Raw genomic sequence first — 26,176 nt, 5'->3', positions numbered from 1 at the left:
ACTTTCACCAAGCATTATCATTTTCCAATTTTCTCTAAATTCAGAGCTGGCTTTGCCACTGCAGTCTTGCAGGGCTTTATAGCTGGTCCTAATGCTTTCTAAATTCCTCCTCCCAATCATAGCTTTGGGAATCTACCCAAATGTAATGACTGCAACAGTGAAACACTAAGAACATAGTACAGTTGTTTACATTTACCATAAATGTAGATGTTCAAGTGTATTCACTGTTGCAGTCCTGGTTACCCTCCCTCCAACCCCCTAACTTCTTTTGGCTATACCTCTACTTTCCTTTACTATGCTTAAAAGCCTTTTTGGTGTATTTGAGTTTTTGTTGGAGGTGTTATCATTGTACTTGTATATTTAATTGCTTCCCATTAGGGGGGCACCTGACATCTGGGGCAAGAAAATGATGTAATGGCATCGGCTGAATGTTTTATACACGTGATGTCATGGAAGAAGGGACAGCAACCGGCGCAGGACCCAAGACTTGGTTAATCAGTGTGACTGAGGGCTACCTGCAAGGAGAACCCAAATGTAATGACTGCAGCAGTGAATATACTCGAACATCTGCATTTATGGTAAGTCTACACAACTGTACTTTGTGTACACTTACCATACGTTTAGATGTTAGAGTGTATTCACTGTTGCAGTCCTGGTTACCCTCCCTCCAGCCCCCATACTTCTTTTAGCTATACCTTTGCTTTCCTTTACTATGCTTAAAAGCCTTTTTGGTGTATTTGATTTTTTGTTGGAGGTATATCATTGTACTTTTATATTTAATTGCTTCCCATTGGGGGGGGGGGGGGGCACTTGACATCTGGGGCAACAAAACTGATGTAATGGCATGGGCTGCATGATGTTCATCGTGTTTCACTGTTGCAGTCATTACACTTGGGTTACCCTGCTGGCAGGCTACCCGCAGTCGGCCTGAATTCCAAAGTCTAGGTCTGGCGTTGTTTGCTGTCGCCTCTTCTCTGATGTCAGTGCGCCAGTGGTATAAAAGATGCAGCCGACGCTATTTTCTTCAGTCTTTCTTGCCGCGCGGTGCCCGAAGCAAAAGCAGTTTGCAAGTGCCGGTCGGCCGACTCCTGAGATTTTCATATTCGAATTTCAGATCTGAAGTCTTCATTAAAGCTAAGTACCCCGTTGGGAAACTTTTTTCTTGCTCCAGACCGATGTCAGAAAAAGTTAACAATTGTATTTCTTGTGAGAAGCAAATACCTCATAAGGATTTTCATTCTTACTGTATTCCTTGCCTAGGCCCTGATCACAACGTTGCTAGCTGTTTGTTTTGCGCTAGATTTAACCAATGCACTATCAAGCATCGGAACGATTTTGCCTTTCATTACTTTTGCCGAAGATTCAATTATATAATGCCGTCGGAACAACCGACGACCAGAGTTTATAAAAAGCGCAAGGAAAAGGACAGGCATCCGAGGTCCAAAATCGACGACGAGGCATCCGCTAAGCCAGTCGCCGGTTCTCGGGCGCTTTTGCAGCCCCTGACGCCCGCTACCTCATAACTGCCGATTCCCACGTGGAGCCAGCTAGGCCTCTGGACACTCAAGGTATTGGACACTCGGAAATTATTCCCTCAGATGGGTCTGGAGCCGCTGAGCAGGCATCGGCTTCTGAGGGTGTTTTCAGACCTACACAGCTATATGTAAAGCCTACCTCAGCTTCCAAAGCAAAGACTAAAGCAGCTCTAAAGACGAAGAAACAAGTACAGCATTCTCTTGGACAGACTTCCATGCCTAAAAAACAGGTGCTCAAAATGGCCGAAGACCTAATTACCTTGATCAGGGGTTCCCATCCCCCTCCTGATAAGAGGCCTAGGCAATAAACAGTATATGAATCTTCAGATCAGGTTTCCATTTCCTCTGACTCCTCTTCTAAGCAGGAATACACTGTTCCTCCCTATGAGGATTCTGATGCTGAAGAATCTATTTCTTCAGCCTCTCCTCCTGAGGATTTATCCTGCATACCATGAGGGAGCAACTTCCACTGGGAGAGCCAAGACTACTCAGAATCAAAGAAAAGACTTAGACATTTTCTTTTACTACCTCAGCGCAGGCCGCTTGCTATTCCCCCTGTGTTAGACATTTTAGATGATGTATTTTCAGAGTCCGCCCTTTCTCCTGACTCTTTACCCCCTGCCCCTGTAAAACCAGACAGATACTACAGGGTTCCAGACTCACATAAATTTCTTTACAAAAACCTGCTGCTGATCCAGAAACTATTTCTCTGGGTCCCAAAGGGGTCAAGGCTTCTACTGCAAAAAAAACTATCCCCTCTGACAGGGATTCTAGGGCACTAGACAGATGTGGGAAGAAAAGAAAGTTTACACTTCTGCTACTTTGGCTGTGAGGGCTTTAAACTGTCAATTTCATATGCTTAAATATCAGCAATACTTAATGTCACTGCTAAAACAGAAAATATTGGCAAATTCTGATTGTGCAGAAAATAAGGGAATGCAGCATTTATTGCATGCAACTGAACAAGTGGGAAAGCATACATTGCAATGTGGTTTTGATTCTCTACAGGCCTCTTGCAGGGCTGCTGTTACGGGTTCTGTCATTAGGAGGCATGCCTGGTTAAAGGAACAAATTCTATCTGATCATGTTAAGGCAAAAGTACTAGATGCTCCATTACAGCATGATATTTATTTGGTGTTAAAGCAGAGGAGGTGTTGAAGAAAATGGAGGACAAAGCGAAATCTATGCAAACAGTAAAGGATTTCTTACAGGTACAGCCACCCAGATTTAGCAGAAACTGGCCTACTAAGAATTGGTCCTTTCCAGTGTCAGACAGACCACAAAGGGGCAGATACAGATGCCCTAGAGGAAGATCCCAGCCCCAGGGCTCATACAGGCCTAAACAGTGGGGCGCTTTTACCTCCAAAAGCGGAGAAGACAAATCACAGCCATACAGGAAACAGTCCCAATGGACTTCCCTCTGCCAGCACCAAGCACTTATCTTTTGGCAACCCCCTTGGGAGGAAAACTAGCACTTTTTTCACAAAACTGGCACAAGATCACCCAGGACAAATTGGTCTTGACTATAGTGTCCCAGGCCTACAGGTTCCACTTTCACACCCTGCCAAGGTAAAAGGTATGCCAGACCTGTCGCACAATCAATGGGCAGAGGCACAAAAACAAGTTTCATCCCTCATTGACATGAGGGCCATTCAGCGAGTACCACAGCAAGAGCAGGGACAATGATTTTACTCAAGGCTTTTCTTGGTACCCCTAAAGGACAAACCTTGGAGGCCAATTTTGGACCTGTCTGTTCTGGATACATTCCTGGACGTTCCAAAATTCAGAATGTTTGCTTTGCAGCAGCAGCTGCCCATGCTGGGCAAGAAGGCTTGGCTTGTAACTTTGGACCTAAAAAAGGCATACTTGCATGTACCAATCAGACAATCTTGCAGAAAATACCTCAGATTCATAGCTGGCTCTGTGCACTACCAATTCTCTGCACTTCCCTTTGGCTTATCTACTGCGCCCAGGGTCTTCACAAAATGCCTGGCACCAGTAATTGCATATTGCAAACAAAGAGGAATTCAAATATATCCTTACTTAGATGATTGCCTTATTCAAGCGGAGAACAAGGACATTCTACTAGAGCACCTGGCGTTTGGAAACAGGTGATTGATTTGCCTAGGGTACACAGTAAACGAAAAGAAATCAAAATTAGTACCCTCTCAAGCGATAATATTCCTGGGTGCAAGCTTAAATACAACTGCCCAGATGGCTTATCTCACGCCAGACAAACAAAGACAACTGACTTCTTACTTTACAATGTTGGCAACAAAGGCCCAGTTAACTGCAAGAAAAATTCTACAGGCCTTGGGCTTCATGGCATCCTGCATTCTGCTAAATCCATATGCCAGACTGCATATGAGGAAACTACAATGGTATCTAAAAAGTGTTTGGACTCAACATTGCCACAGCCTGGAAACATTGATTACCCCCCATTCTTTGCCTTCAGCAGGAGTTTCGATGGTGGGCACAGTCCTGTCACCTCAACAAGGGACAGCTATTCAACCTACCCACAGCCAGGCAGTCAATAACAACAGATGCTTCAGATTATGCCTGGGGGGCCGACATGGCAGGAAAATGTATTCAGGGCACATGGCCCTCAAACCAAATGCATCTTCATATCAATCAAAAAGAGATGCTAGCTGTTCAGAATGCCCTGACAGCTTTCAAGGACTTTCTTCATCCGGGACAAATACTGATAAGGACGGACAATACTACAGTCATGTGGTACATAAGCAAGGAGGCACACATTCCTACCCCCTCTGCAGACAAGCCATGACTTTGTGGGACACAGCATTGACTTATCAAGTACATTTGCAAGCACAATTCCTGCCAGGAAATAAAAATACTCTGGCAGACGAACTAAGCAGAAACATTATGGATCCCCATGAGTGGAAACTGGATCCACAAGTCTTCAGCATGATAACAAAGAAGTGGGGATGCCCCAACATACATCTTTTTGCCTCCCCTCACAACTGCCAACTACTTAGATTCTGCACAAGGACTTATCACAAGCAAGCATGGAAAGTGGATGCTCTATCGTTCAGCTGGACACCCTGACAGTATACGCCTTTCCTCCTCTGCCTCTCCTTCCCAAGGTACTCGTAAAAGTCAGACAAGAGAAGTCAAAATTATTCTGATTGCCCCAGACTGGCCCCGTCAGCACTGGTACCCAATCCTAAAAGAGCTTGTCTCAAGGCCCAGCCTGGACATTGCCTCTAATTCCTCACTTACTGACCCAATGAAACAATCAGATCCTGCACAGCCAACTCAGGACCCTAAATCTGGCAGAATGGCGAATAATGTAGCCATTCAAAAAACACCCTCTCAGAAAAATGGAAGAGATTCTGTGCATGGAACCAGGCACAGGGAATGAACACGCTTGTACCAAATATTCCTCAGATTTTACAATACCTAACTGAGATGCTGGACAAAGGCCTATCCTTCTCATCAATTAAAATCCATGCTTCTGATATTTCATCTCATTACAATACGGAACCACCTATTTTTTTCTCACCCATTGCTAAGGCAGTACCTCAGAGGGGTCAAAAACATAAGACCTCCAAGGAGAGCACCAATACCTACATGGGACCTAAATTATGTCTTGGAGAAACTTACACTGCCGCCTTTTGAGCCAGCCAATACAGCTGAAATAAAGTTCTTATCTTGGAAAACAGCTCTGCTCCTAGCAATAACCTCTGCAAGACGAGTTTCAGAGTTACAGGCTCTCATGGCTGTGGAATGTTTCATCATTTTCCATCCAGACAGGGTTTCTCTGAGGACTAACCCTACATTTATGCCTAAGGTAGTGTCCAGTGTGGCCCTTAACCAAACCATTCATTTGCCTACTTTTTATCCAAGCCCACAGAATAAGGGTGAGAGACTCCTGCATTCTTTGGACATAGACAGCTATGCTTCTACTTACTAAAGCTTTCAGAAATACTGAGCAACTTTGAGTGGCATATGCTGCAGGATCACAAGGGAAGCCTATCTCAAAGCAGAGTATTTTGAAATTGATAGGCCACTGCATTCGATTCTGTTATTCACAACATGGCAAATCAATTCCTAAGGACATTAAGCCACATTCTACCAGAGTAGCAGCCACTTCAACAGCCTTCCTCAGAGGGGTACCAACCAAAGACATTTTAGAGGCTCCAACTTGAGTTCAGTGCACACTTTCACCAAGCACTACCATTTACCTCTCTACTCTAAAGCCAGAGCAGGCTTTGCCACTGCAGTTTTGCAGGGCCTTATAGCCTCTCCTAATCCTATTTAGACCCAGCCACCCTACCTCAGCTTTGGGATTCAACCCAAGTGTAATGACTGCAACGGTGAAATACGATGAACATAGTACAGTTGCATACCTATCATAAATGTAAATGTTCCAGTGTATTCACTGTTGCAGTCCAGGTTCCCCACCCACCATCCCCCTTTTCTTTGCTGGGACTTACCTGTACTTCTGCATTCTATACAACCTATGTGGTGTATTTGCTTGTAGATGAAGGAAATGTTTGTTTTTTCATGCATACTTATTGGCATAAATTTTTAGCCTACCATTTTGGGGTCACCTGACATATGGGGCAAGAAAAACTGAAGAAAATGGCGTTGGCTGCATCTTTTATACCCCTGGTGCACTGACGTCAGGGAAGAAGCGACCGCAACCGATGCCGGACCTAGACTTTGGAATTCGGGCCAACTGCGGGTAGCCTGCCAGCAGGATAACCCAAGTGTAATGACTGCAACAGTGAATACAGTCGAACGTCTACATTTATGGTAGGTACACAACTGTACTTTTTATACCCCTGACAACCTGACGTCATGGAAGAAGGGACAGCAACCGACACAGGACCCAAGACTCTGTTAATCAGGCCAACTGAGGGCTACCTGCAAGCAGATAACCCAAATGTAATGACTGCAACAGTGAATTCACTCGAACATCTACATTTATGGTAAGTGTACACAACTGTACTTTTTGTAACGTGTCCATCAAACCAGGGCATGCTAATTTGCTCAGGTATTCAGCCCAGAGCAGGGAACATTTTTGGCAGTTATTTTGATATGTTGAACCCCCCCCCCTTTATTTTATTGGCTGCAAATTGGTATAATGCATTAAAGGAGAAGCTGTGCTTCACAGCACGATTAATGCAGATTTATTTATTTATTTAACATTTATTTTACCAGGATAAGTCCAACTGGACATGGTGTGTCCTTTTTCAGTGGAGTCCTGGGGAGAAAAGCTCCAAAGAAATAACAGTTTACACACATGCTTTAGATTACAATAAAACTGGCATACAAGATAAGAGAAACAATGAAGTACAGAAAACAATTATGTAGAACAATAAGATACTCAGAAGTAGTACCATTATTTACAATATATACAAAAAGTACATTTCAGGTGAGAGTATAGTGTATGCATTAAAGGCTTCAATGGGTCACTTACATATGGAAAAGTGGGTCTTCAAGGGGGGGTCTTAGCAGTTGCAGAGAGGGTTAGTATTGAGGTGTAATTTAAGAAGGCTTTTAAAGGTGCCTACTTTGTAGCCTGAGTCCACCATTGAAAGAGCTCTTCTTTGGTTAGCTTTGCTTCTTTATTGGTTATTTCATTGCCAGTAATTCTTAATCATAACAGTAATTATTGACATTTCTGTGATTTTTTTTTTAGATCGTCTTAGTAAGCTTAAATATATTCTTCAAGATGCAAGATATTTTCTCATAAAGAGCAACAACCATGAAAATGTATCCCTAGCCAAGGCGAAGGTAAGACTTCAAATATTTGTTCATTGTGTGCCGCTAGTAATCCTTTCTTTTTTTTTTATTTTTAACTATTTTTAAATGAGTTTATCATATTTATTCTTATAAAAAAAATCAATAATTGCCCATAAAAACGGATGAAGTGCCTTAATTGATGTTAATGTTACACACTGTGTGGATCATAGTTGTTTCATTGTTCCTATGAAACCTTTTCTCTCTACATCATTGAGATTCATCTTTATTGCTTTTTAGCAGTGATGTAGTTTAGGTAGAGTTAAAGCTAGGTGAGCACAGTATGATTTTATTAAAAAAAAAAAAACTTGCATTCAGGAAAAAAGCATTTAAAAATTAGAGATCAGACAAGAAGTCATCCATCTTCATTAACCAGCATCACTGTGGCAAAACTTATGACGTATTGGTTAGTAACCTTTCTTCATCCTGACTAACCCTTCTAGTTCTGTGATGTCATTCTGTCCCTCACTCTCCAGTTATTGTTATCTTGTGAAGTCCTCTACCACAAAATAGCATAATTCAGGCTATGAGTAGTTTTTTTTTTTTTTTTTTTGGGGGGGGGGGGGGGGCATTTAGGGCCCAGACAGCTAAATTTGATGGAATTCTTTCAGAGTTGCCTGTTTTTTTATTAATCTGTTTATTTCCTCTGTTTATTTTTATTGATTTATTTTCTTGTATTTCCTCTTCTGCTTTTTTGCCACGAGGTTATAAGTAAGGTTAAGTTTTGAAGCACTTTGTCTTAAGGTACAGTTATGAGAGGCCATGTTGTCTGCAGCGGATGCAGACAGTGCATAGGTTGTATTGGTGAGGGACATGACATATCCTTCTGCACTGCTTGGACAAGCTTTAACTGCACTACTATGAAATTCTGATATGGAAAGGTAACAGAAGTATTTGATGAAAAAGGATTTGTTGGGCAAATATCAGTTACCTTATCTGGCATCTGATTCAGATGCTGGCCAGTCTACAGCGGTACAGCTTAGGACCAAGGATAGGCTGTTTAAAAAATGTCATGGCAGTAATGAGGATCAACCATTTCTGTGGTTGTTCCTGCAGTATCCTTGGCACCCTTTGCATCCCTGGCCAAAGTACATGCCAGAAAGGTCAAGACCATAGCCTTGCATTCAGGAAAGTCCAAGGTCAGGCGTACAGCAACAGTGGCCCCTCTCCATAAAGGTGGTGCCTCAACGGATCCTGGAAACTATCGCCCCATAAGCCTGACTAGCTTGGTCTGCAAAGCTATGGAAAGGATCATCACGGACCTCATAAATAAAGATATTGGGGACCTACAAACACTAGATCCTACCTAGTTCGGCTTTGTTAAGGGCAGATCCTGCCTCTTAAACCTGGTCGATTTCTTTGAAACAGTCACCAAGGCCATTGACGAGGGGAAGGTGGTCCACACAGCCTACCTGGACCTCGCAAAAGCCTTCGATACAATACCCAACTCGGGCATTATAGATAAGCTCACCAGCTTAAATATAAACCCCTATGTCACTAGATGGATTGCAAACTGGCTCAAGGACAGAACCCACATGGTTAGAATTGCTGGAGCCATGTCAGACTCCAAACCAGTTACAAGTGGTGTCCCACAAGGCTCAGTCCTGGGACATCTCTTGTTCGGTATATATTTTTCGGAGGTACAGGCCAACACGGAAGGACTGTGGCTGACCAAGTTCGCAGATGACTGCAAACTGGGCACCATAATCGACTCTCCAGCCGACACAAGCATCCTCCAAAAGGGCCTCATAGAAACAGACAACTGGTGCCAGAGCCATGGCCTCAAGCTAAATGCCAAAAAGTGTATAGTCATCCCCTTAGGCAAAAACAAAGTGCCCACAAATTACCACATAGGTGGTAATCCATTAAGTACAGAAGAAGTAATTAGGGACCTGGGGACCCAAGTTGATAGCAATCTCTCATTTGACAACCACGCGGCCAAAGTGGTTAGAAAAACATTTTATATAGCCCACCTAATCATGAAGGGATTCACATCTAGATCAGGGGAGGTCATTGTGCGTCTTTACTCATCCCTCATCAGGCCCATAAGTGAGTACAATGCCCCTTTTGGGATGTACCTTACCAGACACCTGCAGCAACTGGAAAGACCCCAAAAGTACCTCACCAAGAGGATCAAAGGGCTCGGACAGATGCCATATGCTGCCCGGTTAAAGAAACTCCAGCTCTACTCAGTGGCATACCGCCTGTTCAGAGGCGATCTGTGCCTGACGTATAAAGCCATGTCCAACCAGGAATTAATGGACATGCTGCACCTCAGAAAATCCAAATCCCATCGAGCTACGCGCTCGAGAGACTTGAACCTCAGCACTGAAATAAATAGGACATGCTGGAGGGACAGATTCATAACCCAGAGGCTCCCTTCACTCTGGAATAAAATCCCAGTCCAGGTTAGGCAGAGTCCCTCATTGACTCTCTTCAAGAGGAATCTTGATGAGTGGATGGGAGATCGTAGGTTTACCCCGGGTATCACTTCTGTGTCACTGTTAGACAGAGGCACAGTATACTAACCTTGAAAAAGGGCATAGCAAAATAAATTTAAAATGGGTGGCGAAAGCCAAACACATTCTGGCTAGGCTTATTAATGCCCTAGGGCAGATAGCCTAGTGTGAACCTATGAACCATAGAACAATAATCTCTTCTATTCTGGTGCTACAGTCCCCTCCTCCAAAATTCAAGCACTGAGTACCTGTTCCCTTTGTTGACTCGTCTCATCTTAGGCCTCACACAAGTACATGGGTTGTCTTCCTCACCAGATCTGTGATAACTTCTAATCCACTTTTTCGTCTTTTCACCATGGAGAGTAGATGTTCTTCTTGTTTCACTGTTGCAGTCATTACATTTGGGTAATTTGCTGGCAGGTTGCCCTCAGTCGGCCTGAATAACAAAGTCTTGGATCCTGCGTCAGTTGCTGTCTCCTCTTCCATGACGTCAGGTCGTCAGGGGTATAAAACATGCAGCCGACACCATTTTATTCAGTCTTTCTTGCTGCGCGGTGCCCGAAGCAGAAGCAGTTCGCAAGTGCCGGTCGGCCGACTCCTAAAATTTTCACATTCGAGTTTCAGAACCGAAGTCTTCAACTAAAGCTAAGTACCCAGTTGGGGAAACTTTTTCTTGCTCCTTTCCGATGTCAGTAAAAGTTAATAATTGCATTACTTGTGGGAAGAAAATGCCTAATAAGGATTTTAATTTGAAATGTATTCCTTGCCTAGGCCCAGATCATAACGTGCCTTGCTGTCGGTTTTGTGTTAGATTTAACCAACGCACTATTAAGCATTGGTATATTTTTGCTTCAAAATATTTTGGATTCAGATTTAATTACCCTGAAATGTCAGTTAGCAATCCGACTACCGGAGTTCACAAAAAATGCAAAGAAAAAGAGACAGACTGTTGAGGTCCAAAACCGATGATGAAGCTTCTCCTAAGCTAGTCGCCGGTTCGCCTCAGTGAGGCACTTTTGCAGCCCCTGATACCTGCTACTTTTGAGTCACAGGCCTCTACCAAGTCACAGGCCTCTACCAAGACACATGCGGAGTCCGGTATGCCGCGAGATTCTCAAGAGTATTTAACCCGCAGATGTCTCTCTTTTGGATGGGTCCAGAGCCGCTGAGCAGGCACCGGCTTCTGAGGGTGTTTTCAGGCCTCAAAAGTTTTATATAAAACAGACACCAGCTTCAAAAACAAGATCAAAAGCATCTTCTAAGTCTAAAAAAACTGACGCATGAGCCACGTGCTCTGACTCCCTATGCCTAAAAAACAGATGATCAAAATGGCGGAGGACTTAATTCCCTTGATCAGGAGTTCCACCCCACCCCCCCAAAGAGGCCTAGGCAAGACACTGATTATGAATCTTTCGATCAAGTTTCTATTTCTTCTGATTCCTCTTCTGTTCAGGAATTTTCAATACCACCCTATGAGGATTCAGATGCAGAAGAATCTATCCCATCTGCATCTCCTCCTGAGGATTATTCTTTTGGGGAAACCTTGAATACTTTAAGGGAACATTTTCATTGTGAGAATCAGGATTTCTCTGAATCTAAAAAGAGGCTTAGCGATTTCCTCCTTCTTTCTCAGCATAGGCCTTTGGCTGTACCTCCTGTATTATACATTGTTGATGTGTTTTTGGAATCAAGCATTGCTCCTGATTCCCTACCTCCGGCTCCTAGTAAGCCAGGCAGATATTATAGGGTTCCTGACTCCCACAAATTTCTATTCAAAAATCCTGCTGCTGATCCTGAAACTATCTCACAGGGTCCCAAAGATGTGAAGGCCTCCACAGCCAGAAATCCTACCCCCTCTGATAAAGTATCCAGGGCGCTGGATAGATGGGGAAAGAAGGTTTATACGTCTGCAACCTTGGCAATTAGGGCCTTAAACTGCCAGTTTCATATGCTAAAATATCAACAGCATGTTATGGGTTTATTGAAACAGAAAATGATGATTTCTGAATGTGTGGAAAATAAGGAATTACAGGAATTATTGCATGCAGCAGAACAGGTTGGATAGCATACTTTGCAATGTGGTTTTGATTCTTTGGAGGCCTCCTGCAGGGCCGCAGTTATTGTTTCTTACTTTTTCTGTGATTTGAAGGCATGCCTGGCTCAAGGAACAAAATCTGCCTGATCATGTTAAAGCTAAATTGTTGGATGCTCCTTTACAGCATGATACTCTGGTAGTAAGGCAAAAGAGGTTTTAAAGAAAATGGAAGACAAGGCTAAATCTAAGCAAACTGTAAAAAATTTCTTACAAGTGCAGCGACCCAGATTCAGTCGGCACTGGCCTATTAAAAATTGGTTTTTTCCTGTGTCCAGCAGAGCCTCCCAAGGCAGATCCTGGCGCTCAAAAGGCTCTAGGTACCAATCACAGGGTTCTTACAGGTCAAGTAATCGGGTGCCTCCACCTCCAAATCTGGAGGAAGCAAAGTACAACCCTATAGTAAGCAGTCTCAATGACTTCCCTCTACCCATTACCAAGCACTTATCTTTTGGCAGCCCCCGTGGGGGGAAAGTTAGCACTTCATGCTCAAAATTGGCAGTTAATTACCCAGGACAAGTGGGTATTAAACAGTGTCCTAGGGATACAGATTTCATTTCCATACTTAGCCAATTCCAAACGGTTGGCCAGTTCTGCCACAAAATCAATGGGCAGAGGCACAGAAATAAGTTACGTCCCTCATGGATATGAGGGCTTTTCAGCCAGTACCAGAACAGGAAAAAAGACAAGGTTTTTATTCAAGACTATCCCTGGTACCCAGAAAAGACCATGCCTGGCGTCTAATACTGGACTTATCGATTTTGACCACATTCCTGGACATTCCAAAATTCAATTCCAAAATTCAAGATGCTGACTTTACAACAGCTACTGCCTATTCTGGGCAGGAACGCTTGGTTAGTGACTCTAGACTTAAGAGGCATACCTGCATATCCCAATAAGGGAATCGTGCAGAAGATACCTCCGCTTCATGGCATGTTTTATGAATTACCAATTCTCTGCACTGCCCTTTGGCTTATCTACTGCGCCCAGGGTCTTTACAAAGTGCCTGGCACCAGTAATTGCATTTTGCAGACATAGAAACATATAAATTTATCCTTACCTGGACGACTGTGTCATTCAAGCAGAGAACAAGGACATTCTTCTTCAACATCTAGCATTTGTAAAAAGGCTTCTAGCATGCCAAGGGTACACAATAAACTAAAAGAAATCACAACTGGTACCCTCTCAAAAAAATTACATTCCTGGGTGCAAGCTTGAATACAACTGTCCAAATGGCTTACCTTACGCCAGACAAACAAAGGCAACTGACTATATACTTTAAGCAGATGGCAACAAAAACCCAGATGTCCTTCATGGATGCATCTGCAGTCATAACAACTGGGTTGTCCTGTCGTCAGGCAGCCCTTCGGTCGGCCGGATTCCAAAGTCCGGGTCCGGCTTCGGCTGATGTCGCACTTCACCCGACGTCATCTCTGCTGGTCTTCGGGTATAAAGGCATCAGCTGACGCCATTTTCTTCAGTCTTTCTTGCCGCGTGGCGCCCGAAGCAGAAGCTGTTCGCAAGTGCCGGTCGGTCAGATCCAGAGATTACTACTACCGAATACTCCTTCGAAGACTTCTAAAAGCTAAGTACCCCGTTGGGGACTCTTTCTTGCCTCAGCCGATGTCAGAAAAAGTCAATAACTGTTTAACTTGTGGGAAACAAATACCTCATAAAGGTTTCCACTCTTACTGTTTGCCTTGTTTAGGCCCAGACCACGACGTAGCAGCCTGTTCGGCCTGTGCTTCTTTCAACCGACGAACGCTTAGACGTCGGTCGGAGTTTGCTGAACAGTTCTTCGGCTCTGAATTTGTGTACATTATGCCGTCGGATCCTCCGACTACCCAAATTATTAAAAAACGCAAAGAAAAAGACCGACACTTGCGGTCCGCGGTTTTGGCCGAAACCATGGTTAAGCAAACCGCGAGTGTCTCGGTTTCAGCCGAAACCGAGAAAACTGATCAGAGTACAGCCGAATCAATGACTACTACTGAGGTTCCGGTTACCTTACTTGAATCGGCCTCAGAAATTTTACCTACTACAGTGGTTACTAGTGACTTATCAGACACCATCCCATTGGATGTCTCTACCCCAGCACGTGGTGCTGCTAGGCCTCCTGCAGCCATGTCTATTAAGGCCTTCGCCAGGGCTAAAGCAGCCAAATCTACTAAGTCAGTGCCTGTTACACCCCCTCAACCAGGCCCACTTCTAGTTCACAAATGCTTACTCTGGCAGAAGATTTAATATCCTTAATTAGGGATCTCAACCTCACCCAGACAGGGCCTCTCAGCCCCCAGAAAAGAGACCTAGAGCAGAGCCTGTGTCCTCTGATGATTCTGCGGAAGACTCAGATATTACAGACCAGCCAGAGGCTCCTTTCTCCAATTTTGAGGACTCAGATGCTGAAGAATCCATTCCAGCTGCTTCCCCACCAGAAGAATTCTCCTTTGGGGAAACCTTACATGCCATGAGAGAACATTTCCAATGGCAGGAACAGGATTTTTCAGACTCCAGAAAAAGACTTAGGACTTTTCTGCACCTACCACAACACAGGCCCTTAGCTATACCTCCTGTCCTCTCTGTTGTGGACGATGCATTTAATGATGTTTGCACTGCACCAGATTCTTTACCTCCAGCACCTGCCAAACCAGATAGATTTTACAGGGTGCCAGACACTCATCATCACCTATACAAGGCCCCTCTTGCAGACCCCAAAACTATATCCCAGGGCCCTAAGGCAGTAGCCTCAACCACAGCAAAAAACCCTATTCCTTCTGAAAGGGAAGCCAGGTCTTTAGACAGATGGAGCAAAAAGGTTTACACCTCTGCTACTCTCTCAGCTAGAGCTTTAAACTGTCTGTTTCACATGACACAATACCAAGAGTTTATGCTTGATCAGTTAACTAAAAAGCTATCCTCTGATGACTCTATAGATAAGAAAAATCTATTAGAAATGGTAAATAACATACAACAGGTTAGTAACCATTCCTTAAAATGTGGCTATGATGCACTGGAGGCTTCATTTAGATCAGCCATGACTGGCACAGTGATAAGAAGACATGCATGGCTGAAGGAACAAGTTTTACCGGATCATGTTAAAGCTAAGTTATTAGATGCTCCTATGGATAAGACCAGTTTGTTTGGTACACCTGCCCAGCAGGTAATGAAGAAAATGGAAGAAAAGGCAAAATCTGTACAAGCGGTTAAAGATTTCTTGCAGGTTCAGCCCCAAGGTTTAGCAGGAACTGGCCTGCCAAAATTGGTCCTTTCCTGACTCCACAAGATCCCAAAGGGGCAGGATTAAACGTTCCACAAGCAGTAATCAATCCAGAGGGGGTGCCTACAGAGGACGACAGTGGCAAGGTAATAACAGAGCCTCAGGCACAGCCACTACCACTACAACAGGGCAATCACAGTGACTTGATTCTAACTCCGCCTACCAGGGAACAAATAGCAGCACCCTTAGGCGGAAAATTAACCTTATTTTCAAAGAACTGGCACTATATCACAAAAGACAAGTGGATTTTGCAAACCATAGACCAAGGTTACCGTTTCCACTTCCACACTATACCAGTCAAAGAGGAATGCCAAACCTACCTCCAAATCAAAAACAGAAGCTCTACAGCAGATAATGCAATTAACAAAGATGAGAGCTGTGGAAAGAGTACCAATAACAGAACAAGGCAAAGGATTCTACTCCAGACTATTCCTAGTTCCAAGAAAGGTAAAAAGTTGGAGACCTATTCTCGATCTGTCCACCTTAAACACATACATCATTGTCCCAAAATTCAAGATGCTGACCCTACAGCAACTTCTTCCCATGCTGGGCAAGGAGTGTTGGCTGGTAACTCTAGATCGCAAGGAGGCATACCTGCACGTCCCCATTCGACCAATTTGCAGAAGATACCTCAGATTTCTTGCAGGATCAGAGCACTATCAATTCTCAGCATTGCCCTTTGGCTTATCTACTGCACCCAGAGTATTCACAAAATGCCTGGCATCAGTAATCGCCCACTGCAGACTACAGGGAATCCAAATTTATCCATACCTGGACGACTGCCTGCTACAAGGGGACAACAAAAGCAAGCTGACAACAGATTTACAAAGGGTCATTTACTTGCTACAAGCACTGGGATACACAGTCAATTTGCAAAAATCAAGGCTGATTCCATCCCAAACAAGGACATTCTTGGGCGTGGAATTGGACACAGTAAAACAAATGGCATTCCTAACTGCAGAAAAACAAAAGATCTCCCTCTTTACTTCTTGGCACTAACAAACCACAGCAAGCTAACAGCAAGAAAAGTTCTGCAGGCCTTGGGCTTCATGGCATCATGCATAATCTTGGTTCCACATGCCAGACTGCATATGAGAAAACTACAGTGGTACCTAAAGAATTTATGGTCCCAACACAGGCACAGCCTAGAAGCAGAAATTCCACTAATTCCATGCCTAAAACAGGAGTTCCTATGGTGTGCTCAAGCATGCCAGTCAAACCCAGGCTTACCCTTTCACAAATATCAAGCAAGCCAAACCATCACAACAGACGCCTCAGACCTAGGATGGGGGGCTCACATGCTGGACAAATGCGTGCAAGGATTGTGGACGCAGGACCAGCTTCACCTGCACATCAATCTAAAAGAAATGCTGGCAGTAAAACTGGCAATCCAAAAATTCAGACCATTTCTCAAAGAAGGCCATTTGATGATAAGGACAGACAACACCACAGTCATGTGGTACATCAACAAACAAGGAGGCACTCATTCATACTCCCTATGCAGAATGACTTTGGACCTTTGGAACCTGGCACTCAGCTACAACATCCAGTTACAGGCAATGTTTGTACCGGGAAAGGAGAACACTCTAGCAGACATGTTAAGCAGAACCACCTCGGATGCTCACGAATGGATGCTACACCCGGACATCTTCAAGACCATCATAAAGAAATGGGGAATGCCACAGATAGATCTATTCGCTTCCCCTCTCAACCACCAGCTCAAAAATTCTGCACAAGGACATTCCATCCACTTGCATCGAAAGTGGATTCGCTCTCCTTCAGCTGGAAAGGCCTGACAGCATATGCATTCCCACCTCTTCCCTTGATACACAAGGTATTACTAAAAATCAAGGAGGAACGTCCAAGGATAATCCTGATAGCTCCAAACTGGCCAAGACAACACTGGTACCCATTGCTGAGGAGCATGTCTCGGGACAGAATGTGGTCAATACCCCTGATGCCTTTGATGTTAACTCAGAACAACTACAGCATCATGCATCCAAACCTAAAAACGTTACAACTGACTGCATGGCACATCACATAGCAGCAACTATTCCAGATCTTTCCCAAAGGGTTAAAGACATTATCCTTGAAGCCCACAGACCTTCAACAAGAAGGAACTATGCAGGGAAATGGAAAAGGTTTGTCATTTGGAGTGCTGAAAGAGGGAAGGATGTGTCGAATATAGATATGGCTAACATTCTGGAGTACTTGGCAGAGCTTCTACATACAGGCCTGTCCTATTCCTCCATCAAGATACATGCATCAGCTATTTCAGCAGAATACAGTTTTGATCCACCTGTCTTCTCGCATCCTCTACTCAGGCAGTTCCTCAGAGGGATCAAGAATGTAAAACCTCCTAGGAAACCACCACTGCCAGCTTGGGATTTGAACTTTGTGCTAGAAAAGTTGACTCGCACCTTTTGAACCAGCAGCAACAGCAGACCTACAGCATCTTTCATGGAAAACTGCTTTCCTACTGGCAATAACCTCAGCAAGGAGGGTTTCTGAACTTCAGGCCTAATGGCAGTACAACCCTTCCTAATCTTCCACCAAGACAGAGTGTCCATGAGGACTAATCCTACATTTATGCCTAAGGTGGTATCCAGAGTATCCTTAAACCAGGCAATCCACCTACCTACCTTCTTTCCCAACCCACAAAACAGAGGGGAAAGAATGCTGCATACCTTGGATGTACACAGACAGCTACGCTACTACCTGGACAGAACAAAAAGTAACAGAAAAACTGACCAGCTTTTTGTAGCCTATGCAACAGGAAGGGAAGGAAAAGCAATTTCCAAACAGACAATCTCCAAATGGATAGGAAATTGCATACGATTCTGTTACTCCTTCCATGGAAAACCAATTCCACAGAACATACGGCCTCATTCTACAAGAGCAACAGCCACTACCACAGCCTTCTTACGAGGAGTGGCAACCAAGGACATTATTGAGGCGGCTACTTGGACCTCCGTGCATACATTTGCCAAGCATTATAATTTACCTCTGTATTCCAGATCCCGAGCAGGGTTTGCCACTGCTGTCTTGCAAGGGATCTTAACCACACCATAATCTATTCTTCCTCCTCCCCTAGTTGGCTATGGTATTCTACCCAGTTGTTATGACTGCAGATGCATCCATGAAGGACATAGTACAGTTTTGTACCTACCATAAATGTAGATGTCCGAACTGGATAGCATCTGCAGTCAGGATTACCCTCCCTCCTTCCCCTCTGTGGTACTCCTAGGGTATTTACCCTCCTAATAGCTAGCTGGTGGGGGGGAGTCTCTTATGGTGTATTTGTTTGTATATATGTACATACATGCTTATTTTTTGTTTGCCTTCTATCCTTTGGGAAACATTGGCATTTTTACCCAAAATTTAGCCTTCCAAGAGGGCACCTGGCATCTGGGGCAAGAAACACGGAAGAAAATGGCGTCGGCTGATGCCTTTATACCCGAAGACCAGCAGAGATGACGTCGGGTGAAGTGCGACATCAGCCGAAGCCGGACCCGGACTTTGGAATCCGGCCGACCGAAGGGCTGCCTGACGACAGGACAACCCAGTTGTTATGACTGCAGATGCTATCCAGTTCGGACATCTACATTTATGGTAGGTACAAAACTGTACTATATATATATATATATATATATATATATATATTGCTCCCCATTTGGGCGGCACCTGACATCTGGGCCAAGAAAAACTGATGTAATGGCGTCTGATGCGGGACCCAAGACTTTAATCAGGCCGACTGAAGGCAACCTGCTAGCAGATTACTCAAATGTAATGACTGCAACAGTGAATACACTCGTAACATCTACATTTATGGTAAGTGTACACAACTGTACTTTCTAACTTATGGGATTTCCCATAGTGGAAGCCGTTAACTGTCCTGACTACCAGAGAATAGTTTCCCTCCTCATGGATCCAGCAGACACCTTCAACAACGTCACTACACTTGGGTATAATGTAGTTTGCTGGCTTCATGATTTCTGTTCTTTCTTGCCATTGGAACCTAAAGCAGAGTGCCAGTGAGTGAGTTGGTCAGTTCGTACCAGAGAAAGAAGACTTTGTAAAGCTAAGTACCCCATCGAGGATCCTTTAACGTATCGTTTGACTAATGACAGAAAAGATTAATAATTTTCTCCACTGTGAAAACAGATACCACACCGGGACTTCTGTTCTTTTTGTGTGATTTGCTTGAGGCTGGAACATGATGTCCCCAGCTTTTGTTTTTGTGCTCGCTTTAATGGCAGAACTATTAGGCATAGGGTCGGGATTTTAGCAAGGTATCTTAGTGAGTCATCAGGTTGTTCACATCCTGTGGTATTCGCTGATTGATCTACGGTAGACATCCCTAAACAAAAAAGAGATAAGGAAAAACAATCCAGACTTAGGGTATCAGATGCCGACCGATCACTGTTGACCAGTCCTCGTAGCTTATTGTTACTGAAAAAGGTGAGGTGCTTTCTCAGCCCCCTTCAGCAACTGTGGTGGTAGCAGAGGCCCCTGTCATGACCCACTCTGATTCCGATGTGCTTTCTGGTCCCTCAACATTTTTTCAGGCGATAAGACTAAGTTCATAAGTGGGTCTGGGAGTACTGTGCAGGCCCTGACTTCCGACGACCTCAACAAGACCAAGAAAAAAGTCTTTGTGTTGCCTGGATGCTGCAAAAGCCTTTCACCCTCAGGAGTCTATTATCCTTTTTGGGCCAGAAGTCAGTCTCAGACCAAAACCCAAGGCCTTTCATAAAAAAGCAGCTCCAGCCCAGTCTCATCTTAGGCCTGCCGGCTGCAATTCCTAGGCTTATCAACAGGATTTTTCTGAGGTTGGCTGAGGATCTAATCTCTCTTGATTAGATCCAAGCAGCCTCCCCGAGTTTTCTCCAGGTAAAATTCCTTCACCAAGAATGATGCCACAATATAGAGACAAGATGATCAGCTTTAACAATTGGCTTAATGTCTGGTGTCATTCAAAGGGGATCCAGTGTCTGTCTGCCTGGGATGACATGCTTGACGAGCCACGTTGCTTCGCAAGGGACGGCTTGCACCTGTCACCCCTGGGATTCCGGATATTGGCTAAGGCTCTTGCCACCCCATAGTGCCTTTTTTAGGCAAGGCTCAAATTCTAAACCTACCACCCTAGAAAACAAAAATGGGAAGAAACTGAGGGTAATGCTGCTCAATGCCAGAAGTCTAAATCTCAAAATGCACGCACTCGAGGCCCTTCTCAGTATGGAGAACATCGATGTCTGTGCTGTAACTGAAACCTGGTTCAAGGCTCCTGAGAGCACTCCGGCACTATTGGGTTTTACCTCATATCATGCGTTCCGGCCCCAAAACCCAGACCACACCACAAAAGGAGGGGGTGTATCCATATTCATAAAGGATACCCACACCTCCATGTTGGTGGCAACGCACGAAGCTTTGGAAACCATCCAGGTGCAACTAACCAAAGGCAAAACTGCTCTACAAATTGTAGCATGTTACAGGCCACCCTCTCAAACTCAGGAACCCCACACAGCCTTCCTGAAGACACTGGAGGGTATAAATGTATCTCCAAACACCATCATATTGGGTGACTTCAACTACCCGAATATAGACTGGGAACATTACTCAAGCCCTAACTTTCTAGCCCAACGGTTCCTGGAGTTCATAAATTCAAATGTCCTGGAACAGCTAGTCACTGTTCCCACGAGAGGAGAAAATATACTAGATCTCATTATCACAAACATGGGGACAAAATGCTCCACACCGGAAGTATATCCCTCATTGGTGAGATCTGATCATAAACTAATCTCACTGGAAATCCACATCCCGCCCCCACCCCAAACAAAAAAGACCACAGTGAAGAACTTCTCTAAAGCAAACTTCACACTACTCAAGACTGGTTTGGTATCCTTCAAGGCCCCTGAGCCAGTGGAAACCACAACCCAAGCTGCGGAAGCCCTTACAAATGCCTTCTATGAACACCTCCAGGACTGCATGGATCAGGCAATCCCAAATAAAACCAAGACTGTTTCCACAAAGGGCAAACGTCCAGTCTGGTGGACCCCAGCCATTAACATACTTTACAATAAGAGGAGAAAGCTATTACATGATAGAACAAAAGCTATTACATGATAGAACAAAATCCATAAAAGGGAAGTCACCCCTGATCATTATTAGTAAAAAAATACGAGCACTCATAAAATCAACTAAGGCCAATTTTGAGAGAAAAATTGCCATGGATTCAAAGGACAATCATAAGGCCTTTTTCGGCTATGTTAGGAACCTGGATGGAAACTCCCAGATATGCTCAGAATTAGTCCAAAATGATACAAAAATCACTGAACCCACAGACATTGCCAACATACTGGCAGACAGGTTCAGTGCAAACTTCACCCCCCCTCTCCCCCCCGTAAAGGAGAGATAACTATCCCAGCGGAGTGTAGCCTCCCAGACATCTCAAATGCGCAGGTGAAAGCTGCTCTCTCTAAAGCTAAAAACACAGCATCAGTGGGACCGGATGGTGTCCCTGGCTGTGTGCTACACGAGCTAAATGAGGAATTAAACCCGCACATAAGGCAGCTGTTTAATCTCAGCCTTTACCACAGGATATGTGCCCAAGGAGTGGCGTACGGCAACTGTGGTCCCACTCTACAAAGGCGGTGCCTCTACGGACCCTGGTAATTACCGCCTCATAAGCTTAACAAGTCTAGTCTGCAAAGCTATGGAGAGGATCATAATGGAGCTCATAAACAAAGATATAGGGGACTTGCAGACATTGGACCCGACCCAGTTTGGCTTCGTCAAGGGCAGGTCATGCCTTTTGAACTTGGTCGACTTCTTCGAAACAGTCACCAAGGCCATTGATGAGGGAAAGGCAGTCCATACAGCCTACCTTGACCTTGCAAAGGCTTTCGACACAATACCCCACTCTGGTATTGTAGAAAAACTTACCAGCTTAAATGTAAACCCATGTGTCACAAGATGGGTTGCAAACTGGCTTAAGGACAGAACCCACAGGGTTAGAGTTGCTGGCGCTATGTCAAACTCCAAGCCGGTCACAAGTGGTGTCCCACAGGGCTCGGTCCTTGGCCCCCTATTGTTTGGCATCTACTTCTCAGAAGTACAGGCCAACATTGAGGACTTTGGCTGACAAAGTTTGCAGACTACTGCAAACTGAGCGCCATAGTGGAAAGTGCAACGGACACGGATATCCTTCAGAAGGGACTCACGGAAACAGATAGCTGGTGCTAGAGCCATAGCCTGAAGTTAAACGCCAAAAAATGTATAGTCATACCCTTCGGGAAAAACAAGGTAACCCGAAGCTACCATATAGGTGGCAATCCACTAAGCACAGAAGAGGTTATCAGGGACCTGGGGACCCAGGATGACAGTGGCCTTTCTTTTGACACTCACGTTGCTAAAGTGGTTAGAAAGACCTTCTACATTGCCCACCTGATCATGAAGGGATTCACATCCAGATCTAGTGAGGTCATTGTTCCCCTGTACTCTTCACTTATCAGACCAATGATCGAGTACAATGCCCCATTCGGGATGCATCTCACTCGACATCTGCAGCAATTGGAGAGACCCCAAAAGTTCCTCACCAAAAGGATAAAGGGACTCCAAAATCTGTCATATGCTGCCAGATTGAAGAAACTCCAGCTCTATTCAGTCGCATACCGTCTACTCAGAGGTGACATGTGCCTGACATACAAGGCCATGTCCAACCCGGAATTAATGGACATGCTCCACCTCAAAAAATCCAAATCCACCAAAACCACTAGAGCAAGTGACTTAAACCTTAGCACGGATATAAATAGGACGTGCTGGAGGGATAGATTTATCACTCAGAGACTCCCTATGCTGTGGAATAAAATCCCGGTCCATGTGAGGCAGAGCACCTCACTGGCTCTGTTCAAGAGAAATCTTGACCTGTGGATGGGAGATCGTAGGTTTACCCAGGGAATCATCTCTGTGTCACTGCTGGACAGAGGCACAACAAACTAATGGGCACAGTATTTTTTCATATAAGGGGTGGCGTAAGCCACAAAACTTTGGGCTAGGCTTATAAATGCCTTTGGGCAGATAGCCTAGTATAAACCTATGAACCTATAAAAGAAAGGGACCCCTACTGAAGACCTCTGTGATTCTTTTGATTCAGATGAGGACTTTCTTCAAAGGTAGAAGCCTCCTGATCAGAGTGCATCTATGGTTTTCTTTCGAGATTCAGACTTTGAGAAGAATCTTGCATTGACTTCCCCTTTGGGGAAGCTCTTCATACTTTGAGGAAGCACTTCAAACTGGAAACACAAGACTACTCACAGTCTATGAAAAGAATTGGGGAGTTTCTTAACCTCCCTGAACACAAACCCTTGCCTTTCCTTTTGTCTTAGAGGTGGATGATGTTTTCCAGAACTCCTTTTTAAAATCAGACTTCCTGCCTACTTCCCTTAGAAAGCCAGACAGGTTTTTATAAGGTTCTGGATTTGCATAAACATCTCTTTAAAAACACCGTGGCAGACCCTGATGTTGTGACCCCAGGCCCTAAGAGACCCAAAGCTAGCTCATCCAAAAATCCCTTGCCTACTGACAGGGAAAGTAGACTACACATGAGGAAATTTCAATTTTACCTCAAGAATGTGTGGTCTCAAGGGACTTGGAAAATAGCTGCACAATGAGCAAGAGCTTAATTCTAGGTCTCCCATTGTGAAAACAGAAACTCAGCAGAGGAGGCCAGTGGACTTTGTGTGTGTGGGTAAATTTCAGTCACTGGCTAGTAAGTGCACTGTTTGGATGCCAGGAAAAAAAGAAATATAGAAGACCTCAAGGAAATTCGGCTGCAAATAGATTCGTATCCCAAAGGCTTCCCACACTCTGGAATAAAATCCCAGTTCACATTAGACAAAGCCTCTCGTTGGCCCTCTTCAAGAGAAATCTTGAGTGGATGGGAAACCGCAAGTTTGCACCTGGGATCACTCCAGTGGCGCTACTGGACAGAGGCTCTAGAAGTCAAATTATAAAGGTGGAGAAAGCCAGACACATTTCGGCTAGGCTTATAAATGCCCTAGGGCAGATAGCCTAGTATAAACCTATGAACCTATGAAAAGGTGAGGAAAAAACACTGACTGGGAAACGTACTACAGCTGTTTAGTAAAAAGCAGTGCAATCCCCAGACATGACTTCCAATAACCTAGAGGAAAGCATAAGACAACTGCACACAGACCCGATTAAAATAAATAAAACATTGATGGATTATAACGCAAACAACAAAAGGCTGGAAAAATGGAGGAATATTTAAACAGATATTCAGATGAGGTAATAAAACTGCAAAAATCAGAGGTCAAAATGAAGAAAGGGCTGGTTTGAATATGAGACTGTCCAAGAAGAGATGTTTAAAAAATAATAGAATTATAGGTCAGAGCATGTAAGAGAATCTTGAATACTGTATTAATTTTCTTAAAGCACAAATGCAGCTGGACTGGTATTCAATAGGAGTTGTTAATTGACAGGGCACATTGTATGTATGCTCCAAACCTGGCTATGAAAAAACAACCTAGAACTTTAGTAGTAAAGATGCAATCCTATCAGCAGAGGGGTTAGTTCTGACAAAACTGTGGCAGAAGAAGAAAGTATAAAAAGTAGGAGACAGCAACGTGTTTGTGGAGAATGGATTACTCATTGTACACCAGGCAGAAGAGGAGTAAATTTATTCCGCTATTCAGGAAATGTTGAGAAGCATGCGTGAGATTCAAACTGCTGTACCCAACCATCTTCAAAATATTCTTCCCTGGAGGGACAAAATCATTTTTGATGAAGTAGATGCTAGGGAGGAAATACAAATGTTTGTACAACAAAAAGTGAGCTGTGAAACGGAAGGAGGTCCTGCTTATTCTGTTAATAAAGACCACAGAGAGACTGTGCCAGTGAAACCTTTTCCATTGTTTCAGTGGAAAATGCTAGAGAGAAGAAAGGGAGCACAAGAGTTGACCAGAAGAATCGAGAGTATGTTGGAAATATAGAGAGAGGATTTGTGAGATCGAGATTAACAGGGATACAACCAGTGACTTGGAAACTCTTAAATTATAAAGCAGTAATTATATTTGTGAAATATGACAGAACAATAAAATCTGGAAATATTGGACTTTTTTGAACTTTGTTGGATTTGTGGGGGACTCTAAAGTATATGCCCTACTTCGTATCATTGGATAAGTAACTGACATTGACGACACACAAGCTCCCCAATGTGAGATTTGAACCGCCTACGTATCTACTTTTACAGGCTAGAAAGTACAGTATTAGCCACAAGCACCACTGGACCAATCAATATGCTAGTATTAATGTTCAGAAAAATACTTGGGGGAGGAGAAGAGAAGGGAGAAATTTAACTAAGTAAAACTGATTTTTTTTTTCTTAGCAGTACTCTTTTTTTATAGTGCAAGATTTTCTTAGTTTGCTATAAAGTAACGTTCTCTTAGTTGTATTATTTAAGAGTATTGGGGATACTGTTGTAAACTGGTGCACCTATTTTTTTCTCCCCTCTCTCTCTCCCCCTCCCCCCTTTTACAGTTTTAAGAAATGTAGGCACTGCAGTGTAAAAAAAAAGTCTGCTTAAAAGAGCATGACAAAAAAAGTGCCTTTTCTCATTCTTGTACAGGAGAGTGACTGGATTGATCTAGTAAGTTTTAAGAGAAAGCAAGTAAATGAAAAAAAAGTTGGATGTTATAAGGCTTTTTCTCTAGCAAGTAAATGTATGCTTAGTGGCAATTCTGTATCTGGTCCTCATGTCTTCTTGGAGACCATCTGATAAAGAGAAATTGGTTGGGAGATAAATGCTCTTTGAAAGCATTCAGCTGTTTTACCAGCTGTGAGAGCTGTAAAGATCAGAAAAAAAAAACAGATGATACTTGGTAGAAACTCAGGCTGCACCATACATTTTAGCATGGTTAACCTTTCTTTTAGTTTACAATACCATTCACCAGAAGCACGCTTTTCCTGTAAAAATGCTAAAGACACTCCTTCCCTTTCGAAATGTAAAGTCCAAAGTACTGAC

General features: G+C 43.9%; 1 protein-coding gene across 4 annotated transcripts in view; it reads left to right on the top strand.

The window, feature by feature from the left end:
- Window positions 1-26,176, top strand: part of YTHDC1 (YTH domain containing 1) — a 1,387,762-nt gene that overhangs the window by 586,678 nt on the left and 774,908 nt on the right. For all 4 annotated transcript variants that reach the window (XM_044064303.1, XM_044064301.1, XM_044064302.1 and 1 more), the window contains exon 5: window positions 7,204-7,298. In XM_044064303.1, the coding sequence (XP_043920238.1) occupies window positions 7,204-7,298 (95 nt within the window). The remainder of the gene's footprint in view (window positions 1-7,203; window positions 7,299-26,176) is intronic.

This window comes from Protopterus annectens, chromosome 2.part2 (genome assembly GCF_019279795.1).
Source record: "Protopterus annectens isolate FY-2018-M chromosome 2.part2, PAN1.0, whole genome shotgun sequence".
Lineage (NCBI taxonomy): Eukaryota > Metazoa > Chordata > Ceratodontiformes > Protopteridae > Protopterus > Protopterus annectens.
Note: the sequence above shows the minus strand (reverse complement) of the source record. Positions and strands in the feature narration are given on the sequence as shown.